This window comes from Betta splendens, chromosome 15 (assembly GCF_900634795.4).
Source record: "Betta splendens chromosome 15, fBetSpl5.4, whole genome shotgun sequence".
NCBI classification, from domain to species: Eukaryota; Metazoa; Chordata; class Actinopteri; order Anabantiformes; family Osphronemidae; genus Betta; species Betta splendens.
In genome coordinates this window covers 13,265,891-13,282,048 of record NC_040895.2, presented here as the reverse complement: position 1 = coordinate 13,282,048, position 16,158 = coordinate 13,265,891, and the positions used below count along the sequence as shown (strand labels likewise).

The following is a 16,158-nucleotide window of genomic DNA, read 5'->3' as shown; positions in this document are numbered from 1 at the left end:
GATTTCCAGCCTTTCAAGAAGCCTCTTTGCTGCTGGACGGGGACAGGTTGGGCCTTTTCTTAGAGGGTGCTGCAGTCTTTGCTGTGTTATTTATGGATGTTGGGGAACCAAAGAGGGGGATGCTTCATTCAGAACTACTTCATATTTGCTTCCAGTGGAAGTTGATTGTTCATATCTTAGGCAGGCAGAGCCCTATAAATCATACTTACAGTATACCGAGCTCTCTATGAATACATTACTCTTATTGTTTTTAGGGCAGAGCGTTTGCATTTTTATAAACCTTCCTATATAAATGGAAAACGAGAAACTATCAAGGATTAAACAGCGTCTCACCTCCACAGCGAGCTCTCGGTAACGGCGCCCAGGTTGAAGTCGTACAGCTTCGTCAGGATGAGGATCACCTACAGCACAACAGCAACACACACACACACACACATTTAATTACACGCCAAGGTCTGCGCTAAAAAGCCTTTGCATAAGTGCCTCACCAGCATCCAGTGCATTACCCGACTCCACCTAATGACGTGGAATGAATGCCACGCGCCCGCTAAAGCTCCCCGCTAATAAATAGCTGCATCATACACCGAGTTATCCCAATGACAAGTGATCCTCATGTTGTCAGGACATGTCAGTCTGTCGGTGGCTGGATCTGAAAAAATCCATGCGAGCTGTCAGGAGTTGTGTCTGTATCTCATGTGGAATGATACCTACATGACAGCAAAATCCGGACATAATTGTTCAGTGAACAATAAAAAGAAATTCAGTGGGATGTTTCTCTGCGAGGCAGGTTTTATTGCGTCTCTCCTTTTGTCTTACTTACGCTGGTTCTGCGGGAAAAATAGGGAAGCAGTTTAGGCAGCAACGCATTTTAAAGGAAGATGTTGATGGAGGGCAGTGTTATGTCATTGCTTTCGCTCGCTGGATGAGGTCCAGCTCCAGCTCGGGCTAAATGCTTTTGCATGTTCACAGAAGACAGTTGGACAATGTGTTTCTGGGAAAACAAAAATGTGCCCCATAAAAAGCTCGCGAAGGCGCAGAGGGCAGAGTGAAATGGTGTGCAAACGCATTATTATCACTCCAATGGCATTATAAATGACTTCCCATGGGGATGCTCATAACTCAGCACAGAACGGGGGGGGTGCAGGGGGTGAGGAGGGGGAGAAGGAGCGGCGGATAATAACAATCGGAGAGCAGAAACGTGGCATAATATGACGAATTCTTTAAAAAGCCTGAAAGGCTTAGGTCGAAAGCTCAATTACTGTGAGTTTAAACACATTAACCTCAAGGGACCCGCGGAACGAGTCATTAAACTGAGAAAAACCACACAAGACTTGCAGGGACAAAGACGTGCCTCTGAGTCTGCTTTGAAAATGTTAAAAACCTAATTGACCCACAATTTAGCCATCAAACGACCACTGTGCATGGCTGGGACTATCTGCATTACAGGTTAATTAACCAATCACACAGAGAGATAAGCATTTGCATAACTAAATGCACCATGTCTGCGAGGTCCAACGCTGGAGTCTGAATCAATTTGGAGAACAGACTTAGTTAAATGACTGTGATGTTGGGCCTAATTGCCTGCTTTGAAAAATAGATACGAACGGAAAAAAGAAAAAAAGAAAAACTCAGGCAAACTGTTGATCGTTTGTCTCGGTTCTTTTTCCCGCTAATAACAATGACTCTGTGTCACCGGCCATTATAAATACCACGAGGTAAATTGAATCTGGAATTGATTTCATCAACGTCAAGCGAGGAGCGGCTCGTTCTCGGCCCGAGCCATTTGAATATCCAGCACGGCAAATTTAATTGAGTGAACAAAGACGAGACGCGCACACTTTTACGGGTTTCAATCATTCGCGCCGTTTTGCAATTTAATCACCTGCTCACGACTCCAGATAAGGATCTAAAACAATGTCTAAAAATACACCCAAATAGAGGGCGCTAATATTAAAAGGCCCCCGGGCGCCTGAGCTGTACAGTAATTGTCGTTAGGATCTCTGTCTTGACTGTTGTCAACATGTTTGTGTGGTCGGCTCATTAAGAAAAGCTGACCCGCTGAATTGGGTCAGTGGAGATCCACCTCGGGGACCAACAGACTAGTGAGGCAGATGACTATTTGGATGATTTGTCCCTAAGTGGATACATCAAGAGTCCATCATTTGAGGCGGTGCGGTATCGATGGGCTGCGAGTCGATGAGGAGCCTTCACGGCGCCGACACCGGCGGGACGAGTGAGAACCGGACCAACGAGGCCGCGTCTCAAGGCTTCGTGGCGCAGCCTTGCATTTAAGTAAACACCGGGAACAAACAAACACAAAATGGCTCCCAGAATTATTCTCAGCCTTCTAGGTAAATACAATTCTCCATGCATATCATTGCTCAGCTGCACAGGCCTACATGAAATTAAGTAAGGACCCTGGAAGGCCGAGAGCAGTGCATTTATTCATGTTTATGTTTTATTGATGTGAGCAAAGAGAGCGTTGCCCCGGGAAAGTCAACCAATCATTTTTCAGATTGGCTCTCACCCTCCGAGGAGTGTGGTTTAGTCATCCTTTTATCCCAACATTTGCTTTCTTTCACTCCTTTGCGCTCCCTTTACTCTGCCTTTTCCCGTTTCAACATTTGAATCTCTCTGTTTTTTCATCTCTTTTAAAATGGCCTCCTCAGGTAGCCCGTGCGAAGACAATTAAAAATAAAAATAAATGCCAGACTCGGTTTGGACAGACAGCCTCCATGGCAACACAAGGTGTTCCAGCCATAATGCCATCGCGATATCGTGCGTCGGCTCCACGTAAATGTCTCATCCACGCTCCGGCTTCACACGCTCCGCTTGCACCGGCGCTGGAGCGTGCAGCGGACGCGTGTGCTGCATTCACAGGCACGTGCCGTTTGACCAAATCAAATCTTCAACAATTTCACATCAATTGGTTTTTTTTTTTTTTTTTTTTTTTTAAAGAGAAATGTTCAGATTTTTAAAGTGCTTCAGTGGGACGTGAGAGGCATTTCAACGTTGTGTCGGTGGGCAGAGGATTTTCTACACCACTCGCAATTTAGCTATGAATCATCTGTGTGCTGCACTGTAACGCTATATGGCTATTAATACAACGAAGCACACAGTTTAGAAAGAGCGGTTTTGTGGCTCTTCTAACACTAAAACACACACTTCAAATAAAACCTGTTGCTTATTCAGCCTCCAGTCACGCATCATTAAGACGGCACCCCTCAAATATTATTTCCGTCTAATTGGCTAGTCAAGGGAAAAAAGGGAGCCGTCCTCCCAACATCACACCTCCAGATTGTTGTGTCTCCTCCGCTCAAGAGTAACACAGCGCAGGAAGGAGGAACCATCTTTAGAAATGCGAAAAATGCAGCCACTTTCAAGTAGATCAGCCTCTGTGTTTGAACCTTACCAGAGGGGACAACTGCAGGATTTAAATTAATTTCCAAGGGACCCCCAAAGTTGATAACAGTGAATGATGTAAGGCTCTTTGTAATAACACTGCTAACGCTCGGCACTCAGAGAAGCATTGACACGTCTGCTTCGTTCACCTTTACCACCGCCCCGAAAAGTTCAGGCTGAAGCGATGCACATTTACATTCTCATGAATACACTTTTATATGTATGTATATATGTAAATGTGCAGTGAAAAGTAAGCACATCGACAGAGAGTAAGGCGTCTCCTGGGAACAACTCGTCTACTTGTGTCCTCTAACCACAATATCAAACTGTCTGACAATTTGCAGAATTGTGGCGACACTAATTAAGGTATTTTGTTAAAAATAAGACGCTCATTCGTTTTTATTATGCCACTGCTGTCACTTCAGTTTAAAGAGTAAATCAGGTGATTGAATTATATTTGATCTCATAGAATTTGAGGTTTTATGGAGCTCATAAACTATAGTTTAAGTCGTTTTTTTTCAACTAAAGAATCATGTGTTCTGGAGAGAAACGCATACAATATTTGCTTAATGGCCACTTTATTAGAGACAATTGTACAGTCTAATTTAAAGAAACTTGAAACTCCCACGGACTCCTTTAACTTACAATGGCGTCTGTGTTACCATTGTCCATCATCCACAGTAAAGTATCATCTGATACATTTATTAAAACCTGACCTACAAATAGTTTTTAGCTGTTAAATATAATAAAAATGAAATCAACAAAAGTTTAGATCAAAACAGAATAAAAACAGACTCTGGGACATAACAGGGCATCTGTAGTCAATCATGAAAAGACTGATGTATGATGAAATTCTTGAACAATAAAAAGTAAACTTTGAAGCATAAATAATTTACCTGCAGCAGAAGCTGGTTATGGTTAAGCTCATCTGCTTTCAGTAAGCAGCAGAGGAGCTGGTTTGGAAAAGTGTCCAGGTTGAAAACAGTCACAGCTAAAAGAGCCGCATCTACCAAATAATGTAGACGCACGGGGCTCCCTGAACGCATCCAGGCCATTATCAAACCCAGAAAGCTGGCATATCAATGCGCGCAGAGTGAGCCGGGACCATTGTTCACCTCGCTTCACTGAATTTCAGTACGCAGATGCAATCCCAAGGACACAAAAATAAAACCCCTTTTATTTGTTGTTAGGCTCATTACATTCTCAGCTTCATTAAAGGAGGGAGGATGGAAGCCAAGAGCATCCACGAGCCAATGGAGTAATACACTGTACTGTAACAACCCAGATTTCCTTAAATCAACTATCTAATTAATGTCCAGGACCTCCAGCTCACACTGGGAGCACTTCGGGCCTGTCGTAGGTCATCACTTTTCATTTCTTGTGCTGTGAAGCAAAACAATGATGAGCCAGGAACAAGGAGTCGTTTACTGGCCTTTATTGATTTAAATGGGAATCACAACCGCAAAACCAAGCTTCCAGGGCAAACGTCGAAAGTCAAATGAGCTCCAAACTCGAGTGATCCAGCGCTGTAGACAAACCCTAACTTCTGTTTTTATGATTAAGCATTAATATATTCATGCATCCATTAGGAATTATCTGATGCAAACACCTGCAGAGAAAAGAAATAAAGAATTGTCGACAAATTTGCATAAATTTCTTTAAGGCTCGACGGCAGCGAGGGCAAAATCAAGATGCACCGCAAGTGGGTGGAGGGATAAAAACACAACATGGCTGATTGTGGCTCTTTGAGGACGTCTTTAAAGCGCAGCACTTAGCAAAAAAGACAAACGTCTTTTAAGAGGGATGGCGCGGTCGAAGCGAGGTCTTACCCTGTCCTCGTCTTATCTGTGGACAAAATTGATTGATTGTACTTTGGTGGGTGAAAACATACGCTGGGGGATGCTGCTTTCATCGAGTGAACCCAAGCAAAATGTCCTTTGTGCATTAGTCGGCTGCGCGTATGTTTGCCGGTCCTCCTGACTCCAGAGGTTTTGCTCACATGGCCCTGATGCTTTGAGCCTGAGAGGTTTCTGCAATCAATTTAGTCCATTATGGGGGAAAATTAATGAAATGGGCAGTATATAAAAGGGTTTCACATTAAATACAGCTCTATTGTGCGAGGAGTTTGTGGCCATGTTATGTTTCCCTGCTGCTTACAACAATGCACAATAAACTGCTGTTGGCCATTAGTGGGAAAATAACACTGTGATGGGTCTGCTTCATTTCCTTTAAAAAAGCTTGGGGTAAAAAGTTGGTGAAATATGTTTAATGGACTAGGTAGAGAAATATAAACCGCTCCTTGTCCATATTTTCCTTCTGTTTTGACGACGACTCCGGTGGTTAATGCACCGTGGTTCGAACAAAAAGGTGGAAATCAAGAAATATAGCGTTCAAGGACAAATTTGATGGCAATTTTAGAAGTCATTTAAATGTTGTGATCCATTTGACAAACTTTTAGCCACATCCCGTGCAATTTCAAATTAATTGGATGCATTGTAAGTGGTGTGGAGAGCCAAAAATACCACATTAGCATTTCATTCTTACAGGGTTTTTTTGTTCTGTGCCACTCTTGTTTAATCATATTTATTGTGAGGAGGTTGGAGGTACAGTAGCATGACTACATTTGTTCTTTATGTGTGTGCAATCCTTCTTCTTTCACAAAGCCTCAGACTAAAACTGACTGGAAACCCACCAGCATGAAATATGATCTTGTAAAATCTGTGGAAACTGAACAGGCTTCTGATCATTTGAAGACTCGTTTGCATTTTAAAGGTTTGAGCAGCGTAGCGCCATTCAGACATTCCTTCCCGTCTCTGCTCCTTCACAGCTTTGGCTCCTAATGGCTTCAGCTCCTGCTTTGGGGGAGGTCTGAGCTGGAGCCAAAGGCGGTAGTGGGTCCAAATAGAGATTTTGGAAGAGAGAAACCCTCCACCTAAAATGACCCAGTTCACTGCCAAATGTGCTGTGAGCCTCAGATCATGAGCTAAATGTGTCCCACATAGCCATGTTTTGTGTTTCCCCTGTTCCCTCCCTGCATTTTTCATAATGTGCGGCTCCACAGTCTGGCTGCTCGTCAAGGTTTAGTTAACATTCCGATTAGAAATTATGTTTTTAACACTACTTATTTGTTTTGCCAATTTCGCATAGAGGGAAACACAAGCGGTGCCAGGATCATTTTCACTTGAAGCGTCTTCTTCGGGAAACTAAACAGTTCGTTTTTGTAGCAATATGAAGTCACAGGAAGGTTTTGAAGCTGAAGGCTGCCAGGATCTCCAGACTGGGCGGCTTTCCAGCCCAACAGTCAACTCAAATGTATTTTGGACTTCCTGCGATAATTAAAGATGCGGATACAGTCGATTGCCTGCGCTTCTCTCTAGGTATTATGAGTGACAGAGTTTAATGGGTGAGCGATAAATCCAATATGGTTTCAGTTCATTACGACTCGTCTGCAAATGATTCAAATCCTACATCTGTTTACTTAAGTGACAAACTCATGAATGTACATGTGATGTCATGTGAAACCTGGCGATGACTTCAACCACGTAAAAGACAACCTGTTTTTACCTTATGCTGCAATGTATTGATAATTTTGCCAATATTTAATGTCTAGCTCCATGTTCATTCATGTTCAGTGACAAACATACAGTACTTGCTGCAGATGACCTTTAAACTGAGCTTTGAGTAACGTGACATTTGCAGCTATTTGTTTATTTTAAACATTTGAATCTGATGGTGTTTAATCTTGACATTAAATGTGGACTACCACTATGTTAATTCCAAATATTGACTGATTTGCATTTGTTACGCTCACTTTAATTTGCTGGTGTACAGGGGTGGGGGGGCAGGGAACCATGGAAGCTTTCAGAAATGGCATCTCCAGGTTAGAGAGAGAGGAAATGCAACCAAACGCGTCCACTTAGGTGCTCCGTTAAATACCTGCGCGAGAATTCCAATGACACAGCAAACATAAAGAGCAAACACGCATGAGCGGCTTCTAAAACGCAAAGATGGCTGTTTAGACTGTGCTGTTCACAAAGTCGTGCACGAAATGAGAAATTGAAATCTGCTGGCTCCAGCGTGGGAGAATGGGGGCAGTTATAAAGCTAGAAAACAATTAAACATTATATGAAATTCAATTGGCAGTTGCCTAAATAGTTTTGTGTCTTGCGATGTTCTCACTGATGGTAGTTCAGACTCGCTCCAATACAGTGATTAACTGCCGTGAATGATCGGTGGCGGCTCTCAAATCTGACCCCTGCATAGATTTTGTCATAATTTCTCCCACTGTGGATCTATATCTATTTGCTCCCTTCAGATTTTCACCCCAGCTAAACATTTTTTTTTTAATTTTTACAAATCAAAAGCATCCAGTCAATTTAAAGAATTAGCTCCCACACTGAGTGACTTTTCTGTTGGTGGGCACCTTTTCCATCATTGCCATTGATTGCACAGGCTGTTTATGGCGCTCTGGGTGGGTCTCTTGTACTTTCCTGGATGGAAAAACCCATTTCCCTCCGTGTGACTAATACACGCCTGTCAATATAAACTGCCAAATAAAACCATTATTTAAAGTGACTGCCACCTGAACAAACCCGTCGTCTTTAAACTTAATACCAGCTGCTCAGCTGTTTCCGGGCCCAGACAGTGTAATGTAACCACATGTGACATTAATAGTGACGACACTAAATAACGATCAGTCGTGACCTTTAGATGTAAAAAATTCTCCCGTCCGTGATGATTAGTGAGGAAGCCATCTCTCAATTTGAATTTTGGTTTTATGATGTTACCCAATCAAAAAATGCATAAATTTGTTTTCATAACCTAATCACAGATATAGTGTATAATGTGTCTATCACACTGCGGCAGTTATTAAAATAATTAATCACATGCAAACCTGTCAAATATGATTCTGCACTTGCTTTATCACTTTGATTAAAACTGAATCCAAATGAGTGTGTTAAAAGAGAGAGAGAGCGACGGGTGGGGAGGTAGGACGCATCAGACAGTGACAGCGTTCTCCAAAAGGCAACTGAAGACTGGACTTTGTTTGCTGCTTAAAATGCACTTTGTGAGGCAAAAAGTACATTGTGCAAGTGCTGAGAGCCTGTGCTGATGTGATGCATTATGGTCGCCGAGCTCAAATGATTCATGGGGAAAAAAGGGCACACATGCATGTCATTGGAGGAATAATAATAATAATATCGGGGAAAAGATTCAACGAGGACGGTTTTAGCTTCTTAGCAAACGGGCTGCTAGTTTCTATCAGCATGTCACAATCAAGCACTGATTAATGAACACGTGTATGCTACAGCAAGCGAGGGTTCAACAATCGCTGGTGAAAAAAAAAGAAAACGTGTTGTAGTGTCTTGCTGCTAAAGTTTAAAGACTTAAATGAACACCCATTAATTTAGATGGTGTTTTAATACTTGGATACAAAAAAGTCCAGAAAAGCGTCAGCTGATATTAAAAATGTACATAATGTTCTCACCCAAAACGTCTCACGAGAGGGAAACAATTTGTTCTGGAGTCATAAAACGTGAAACCTTTAAACATAGTATGGATCAAAATCCCCCTGGTTGGCAAGTGGAGGGACGGACGCAGATGAAAAGCGCCCGAATGAAAGGTTTTACAAGGTCGCACATCCGCCTCTTTGACTAAGCATCGTGTGAACTTTATCAGATTTTATCTGACAATTGTTAAAAAGCCGCAGAACTTGAAATGATGAATTAACAAACCTACGCTGTGGCGTTTCCTTTTTTTTTTTTTTGCATGTGAACATAACAGTGACAACTTTTTAATGCACTTTTCATCATCCTGTAACATCCCCCAAACCCTGGCCAAACACCTCTGTGAATTGGGATTTCATTCCATTTGATTTCATGGATCAAGGGGTTTTTATGCAACCAGCTCCGGCATGCTAAATGGAATGACTGTCTGTCTAATGAACCGGTTTTAAACACAGGTGCCCCCCAGGGCCGAGCCATTTCCTTTTTTTATTGTCTATTTATACCAATGAGATTATGTGCAACAATAACTGCCTCGTTCTGATTAAGCATGCGGACAACGCGGCCCAGGAGGCTTGTCTCACTCCCAGTCAGTCACAGCGAAAAGAGAAAATGTTATAGAGCTGACAGATTGGTTTGACTGTTGCCACCTCAGATGAAACACGAAGAAAACAAAGAGATTTGCTCCGCGGCATGGAGGGAATAGCCGGCCTCCGCCACGTCCAGCTCTTCAAGTCTCTCAAAGCAGGCCAGAGAGGACGGCCAAGCGCTCATTCTCGCGGTATGTCTAGATTATCATTCCTGCGGCAGAGGCTCGGGGGATGCGATGTCAATAAAGACGCTCATTAACTGTCCTCGGCGTCGGCGTGGACCTGGTTCGGTCAGCTGTCTGCGAGGAGCTTGCAGAACTGGTCAATCAGGAGCCTAAAATCATTCGCCTGCCAATAGCTCCCTGATCACCAGCTGGCTCACACACTAAGACTTTTGCCTTCTAGGGGGGTAAGAAGGGAGGCGGGGAGAGGGGGAGGAGGTGGGGGGGGGGGTCTCTGCATCCCTTGAGTGCAGGATGTGCTGCAATAGCTGTTTAAAAGATTACCAACATAGTCATATCACAGCTTGAACACCCATGTGAGGCAAAAGACTGAAATATTGATTTGCCACACAGGATATCCTAAGCCAAGCGTATTTACTTGTATTTTTAATTAGTTTATTTTCTATTTTTGTCCACATGGCGCACACACAAATCCGGGATCTTCGCATCTCCAACCGCATCCACATTCAGGACCGATTTAAGGAACGAGAGGCGCTCTCAGTCGATACAACATGTAGTCAAATTGAATTTAAAAGGGAATTTGTGCAGTATATGTTTTATTCCCATGGTCGAGTCCAATCAATGTTATCTCTCTTAAAGTCGGAGACCAGAGAGCTATGACTCCGGGCTTTGATCTTTTAGACAATCACAGAAATCGAATAATAGTTGGAAGACTGATTTTTGGACAGATTTGAGGTTTTATATGATGAAATTCTTTATCAAATCTGAACTCTGAAGATCCCCTGCTAGCACTTTCACCATCACCTTCTTCATCTTTCTCATTTCGCCCCCTATGGGATTTTACATCTTGGCCAGATCACAGGCAAAGTCTTGAAGTGAATATTTGATAGAACTACCCTAGACCACAGGAATGAAGTAATTTTCCTTCAAATGTCCCTTTTAGATTGGATTTATTATCAGTCATTTACATCTAATATAGCCTGAGCTCTAACATCTAGTCATAAAATGCCATCAATTTAAACTCTGCAGCTCAGTTGTACGTTGGGGACCACAGACAGCGGCTCAGACTTTATAAATCTCAAGTGTTGACTGGCTGCAGTGACAAGCCCATCAGTGATGATCCAGTGGACAGTGTCCTGCGGTACCAAAGGCCATCACTGCTGGAGACGCTACAAACCAAACACAGCACATTTTCTCCGGTGCATTTCCTGTTTATTAGCAGTCTGCCGCGTAGAACCAACCGGGGCAAGAAAGAAACAATGGGAGCTCGACTTGTTCCCGTCCGATGTAAAACGTGCATTCTGTGAGCAGCGTGTGAGGAGCCCGTGTTTCTGGGACACAAACATCATCAGATGTGGTCCCAGATTAATCTGGCTGCTGCACGCCTTCTTCCCCAGAAAACCGAGGTGCTCTGAATTACCTGATGTAATAAGGCAGGGTTCCACCTTCCCTTTGTACTCAGCTGTTTATAAGATCTTTGAGACTGATTAATGCCGGGGCAAAATCTACACGATGCTGGATATGTAAAAGCAGAGATAAAATCTTCACGGTTTAGTCATTGTGACAGTAAAACAACCACAAAGTGTGCAGCGGTGGCACGTGTGTCTGGGATTAAGGGGGGGGGGGCTCTGCAATGTCTTTTAATGGACCCGTTTAAATTGTGCACGTTGCCATTTTTCAGTTTTGAGGGGCCAACAAACACGCAATAGTTCATTCATCCAGGCAATTAAATGACTATCAACCGTGCTCAGGTCAAATGTCATTGACAACGGCATGGTTCATTTGCTAAAAGGTCAGACTGTGTCTCATCAGCATCACATTAGGGGCCGGTCGGACACAAAGCTTTTTAATTGTAGCTACTGCACCTTCCTGGGAGACATTAGTTGATTATTTCATAAATAATTTATGTGTTTGCTGCCAAAATGTTTGTAACCTTCCCTCACAACAGAGACACAGACATTTACCTGCGGATTTAAATACTGTTTCTGCCGGAGATGGCACTTCATTTAATGAATTATTCTATTCTAGTTTGAAAACAAAGGAGGGATTGCGTAAGTATTCATCCACGGCGATCAGACTTCCACACCAACAGGCGCGTAATGCGCAAAAAGGCTTAATATAAGAACGCGGAGCAGAAATCGCATTCTCAACTTCAAGATAAGAGAAATGGTGTTTTTACTTTATTTATTTACGACCGGTAAACACCAAAACTGATAATTAGTGAGGACCAAGTCCCGTCGCGCACGGTGGAACCGCTGTGCGTAAAGATGAGACAGATTCATGCAAATGTATTAAAAGATGTTCAATATTTGCATTTCATACATACAAATCCCAAGCATCTGCGGGGCATTCCCGTGGTGTGTGAACATCTGCGATTCGGAGACGGGTGTTTATGCGAAACTGTAACTCACGCTGCTGTTGTGTCCGGACCAGTGCACCATCGCCTGGTTGTGCGCAGAGTCGCCCGACAACGCAAAAGTGGACGCGTCCAGGTGAGGTTCACTTTGCTTCGGGTCGGACCCCCTGGCGTCCTCCGTGGCGCGCCGGTACTCGGCTCTGGAGCTGGAACCACCCTGGACGGTCTCCACAAACCTCTCCCTCTGCGTTTCTAGTTCTCCGCTATCCAAATTCTCGCTGTATGTTGTTTCCACGCTCCTTTTGACCTCTTTTTTTATTATAGGAATTGCGGGATCGGACATTCTGTTCGAAGTAGGGCGTCCTCGGGGATCCTCCGATAGGTTTCTGTACTTTTGAACAGGTGTTTTCGAACGGTTCGGGTAGTTTGGTGCCGCTTTGACGCCAGCGTGCGCATCGTCTCCAAATCCATTCTCTGTCTCGCTGCCCAGTTGCTTTTCTTCGTCCGGTTTCGACTCAGCCACCGGTTCCGTTTCAAAAGAAGGAACGCTGAATGTCACAAGCTCTTTCTTTGACTGCGGTGTTAGACATGATTCCAACGGCGCCACATCCAGCCGATAAAATCGGTCGTTTGTTCTGGGAGAACTTATTTCCGCTTGAGCCACAAACTTGGGGTGAACGGGAAAAAGCAGCACGAACGCCACAGGAAAAAAACTCCAAAACGTCCACAGTCCCATTGTATTCTTCCAGTCTGGCAGCCTGGTGGCGATGAAAAGGTTCGGCAGAGCTACCCAACTCCTAAAATATTCAAGGTACCATCATAGCGAAGAGGGAAACGTTCGGCAGACCCGCTCACGTCCAGGAATTTGTCAAAGTGAGGGACCAGTTCAGTTGGGGAGGCGCTGCGCATCAGGCGAACGCGCCGCAGACGGAGGTTCTGCGGGAATGGTTTGAGCCCATTGTTTATGAGGATGTTTAGCAAATTGAAACCGGTTTAAAATGCAGTAATCATCCGAAATCGATTTTTTTTTAAAAATGCACGTACGTTTTTTTTCTCGCGTGTCACCGTGAAGTTTTTTTTTGTATTCAGTGGAATCTATTTGCGCGCGCAGATAAAACTTAACCGGAACAGCGCTGGATCAGTTGACAGCAAAAGTAATTTGTGCTCTACGGAACAGCGTTGTGAAACGTTTTCGCCTTTGGAGCGTCGGGAGGTGGAGGGAGGGGACCGGAGGGGAGGGGGGCATTTACCTGCATCAGTCACCATCAGATTTACCTGTCAACTGCGTGCACGCGCGCGCGCGCACAGCTGACTGGGGAGAAGCGGTTGGACTTCCTGATCAAGATCCAGCCGAGATGCTGGTGTCGTTTGCGACGTGCGGATCTGCGGGGCGACGGGTTCTCTGCCAGGCGAAGACACGTGGTTTAATTGGGCCGCTTACACTGTGCGCCTCGGGCCTCGTGCCGCACACAGGCCCCGGGACCCGGGAGCTTTGAAGCCGTGCCAGCAGGAGTTCTGTCATCTTCATGACTTGCGGAGCCACACAGGTGACAAGTGAACAACAACTCTGTCTTCATCTTTCACGGTGTCCATTTGAACTTTTGTGTTTCCCCCGAATCAATGTGCTGTTTGAAATGTATTAGTTTCAATTAGTGGAACCAAATGAATTCTGTCTGTTTCCTGCTGACAAATCTATTTTACAATTGCGCTGTGTGTCACTCTTGGCTTTAATAAAGACTGTGTGTTTGGAGAGCCGAACATGATGATAAAGCACATGTTTGGATCAGCTGACAGACGGCTGCCGAAGGGGGGACCGCCAAGAAGAGGATTTACATCTTCTTCAAGGTCGACGAGCACGTCTTCACATCACAAGAGCAAGACAAAGGACGCACGCGCATCCATCCTCGCATAGAGGAGGGAGAGTCCGGAAGTACTGGGAGATAAAGAGAGGCCGGTGACTGCTGCCTGTGCAGGTTAAGCCTCTCAAAGAAGCAAAGGGACTCGGCACCGGGCTCCAAAACTCACAATGAACACGTCAAATAAGTGTTATTTACGACTCACACCGAAGTGTAGCGGGAGCCATCACTGCGCAGCTGTCCCGTCCTACTCTCCATTTGACAGTGAACGCACCATCTGAGGAACAGGTGAACCGCATCGCACACATTTTTCACAATTCATATTCAGGACTCCGTGGATGAACCCTCGGCTGTGGAGCGGCAGCGCGTCTGCTGAGCCGTAAAACGCAGCGTAGCGGCGGGAACAGGAGGACCCGCCGCCGCCGCCGCCGCCGTTACCGGAACAACGGCGCTCCGGAAGGGCCGACGCTGACACGAGTTCATTGCTGAGAACAGCACCTTGTGATCCGGCGCGCGCGCTGAAAACAGCAATCAGCAGCCTGGCCGGTGGTGGCGTCCTCCTCGCGACCCCCCCCCCCCCTTTTTTTTTTTTTTTTTGGCACGGCTGTACAAACAGATCGAGATTCATACAAGTGAGGGCTCCGGGCAGCAGGTGCTGCCGTGCGCCAGACAGCTCACTCTCTCCACAGGCCATTCCCGCCAGAACGCCCCTGCAATGAGGGGGTAATTGGACTGATCACACTCTGTTTACCCATTATGCTGCTAAAATGAAGTGGGTTGTTCCCAAACGCGATGTGACAGGCCGAGGAGGAAGAAGGAGCCTCCTCCATCCACGACACATCTTTTAATCGGCTCTAACCTTGGCCCGGGCGGATTGCGGCACGTTTGTGTGTATCTGCGAGTTCATGTGCGTTACAAAAAAAGGGGGGGGGGGGCGTTTACATGTGGGGAAATATCTAGGGGGAGACTTTGAATGTGAGCGTGAGTCTGTCCCACATTCTGTGTGCGCTTCAACCATGACAGGGAATTTTGCATACTTTCCTGTGGAGAATATCTGGGCGTCTGTATGAATCGGAGCCAGTGAAAGAGAAGAAGAACAAAACAACGAAACCGGGAGGGGAAGAGGTGTGTGTTGGGCTTTACAGTACGGCGTGTGCTCCCCTCCCCGGTGGACGGTGGATCATTAAGATCATCAGATGTAATCATCTCACTCAGGGCCGTCCCCCCTGCAAACAGCACCCCCCCCCCCCCCCCCCCCCCCCCCCCCCCCCCTCCTCCCCGCCGCCCCGAAGCCCGGGAGCACCCTCTGAAGCTTTCAGGACAAAATCCCATTTGTGCATCTGCTGTCTGCATCCCGAGCTTGTTAGTTCCAACACTTCACTGATCCCGGTGGAGCGGACGCACCGGCGGCTGCAGGAGGCGTAATGGCCATCACCCAGACAGCTCGCAATCGCGGCAAGGAGACGAACAGCAAGGTGCGCGCCGCTCTCGCTGCTGCAGCCGCGCCATTAAAAGCGGAAACTTCCTTTCACTGCGGACGGCAAAACACTTATTTTGTAGCGGCTTCGTCGTCTAGATGAAGGAGAGACGTTTTAAAATCACAGTGGGAGGAGCGGTTTAGGACAGTTTGCCACAGCGGTAAACTGCTGCTGTCACAACGCTTCACATTGGTGAATCGCTGTATTACTGTTATTTCTTTGATGTCTTTATTCTCACCCGCGCACATGATGAACACAGTGATGAGCTTGTCAAGGCTTCAATGCAATTTTTAATGTCCCTCCGCTACGGCTCGTCTCTCACACGGCTGCAGTCGCTCGGCGGTGGTGTCAGTTGTTACCTGAGGACGGGGCGTTTCGGCCCGTCGCACTCGTTTGGACGCGCAATTTCAAACATATCTGTGACATGTTATTGACCAGAAGCTCCGATCACCTTTATTCACGAACGGCTGCCAGGGCCGAGCTGCCGAACTGCACCGGGGCGTGCGAGGCTGCAGCGCCTCCAAGGCTTTGGGACGCGGCTCCACAGCGAGAGACGCTGTTTACCGGGTTGGAAGCCTCGGATCTGGAGTGAACCGTGCAAAGTGGCAACGAGAGCACAACAGGAAATCAAACAGGTCCGCTGGACTGCAGGTATCGCTCCCTCCATCCAATGACAGATGTCACGGCTCCAGTATCTGGTGGAATTAGCATGTGTGGGAGAAAGGAGTGGAAAAACCTAGAATAACACACAGAATAACCCTTGCACAATGTTCTGTTGACTAATGACCTA

The 16,158-nt window shown here is 45.7% G+C and overlaps 1 protein-coding gene across 2 annotated transcripts in view; it reads right to left on the bottom strand.

The window, feature by feature from the left end:
- Positions 1-13,171, bottom strand: part of sorcs3b (sortilin related VPS10 domain containing receptor 3b) — a 34,458-nt gene extending 21,287 nt beyond the window's left edge. Inside the window, exons 1-2 of one of the 2 annotated variants that reach the window (XM_041073940.2) lie at positions 12,090-13,171; positions 334-401 (exon numbers count right to left, since the gene is read on the bottom strand). In XM_041073940.2, coding sequence (XP_040929874.1) covers positions 334-401; positions 12,090-12,770 — 749 coding nt within the window. In that variant the 5' untranslated portion in view covers positions 12,771-13,171. The remainder of the gene's footprint in view (positions 1-333; positions 402-12,089) is intronic. The other variant, XM_029174891.3, reaches the window with a different exon arrangement.
- Between the last annotated feature and the right edge of the window lie 2,987 nt (positions 13,172-16,158).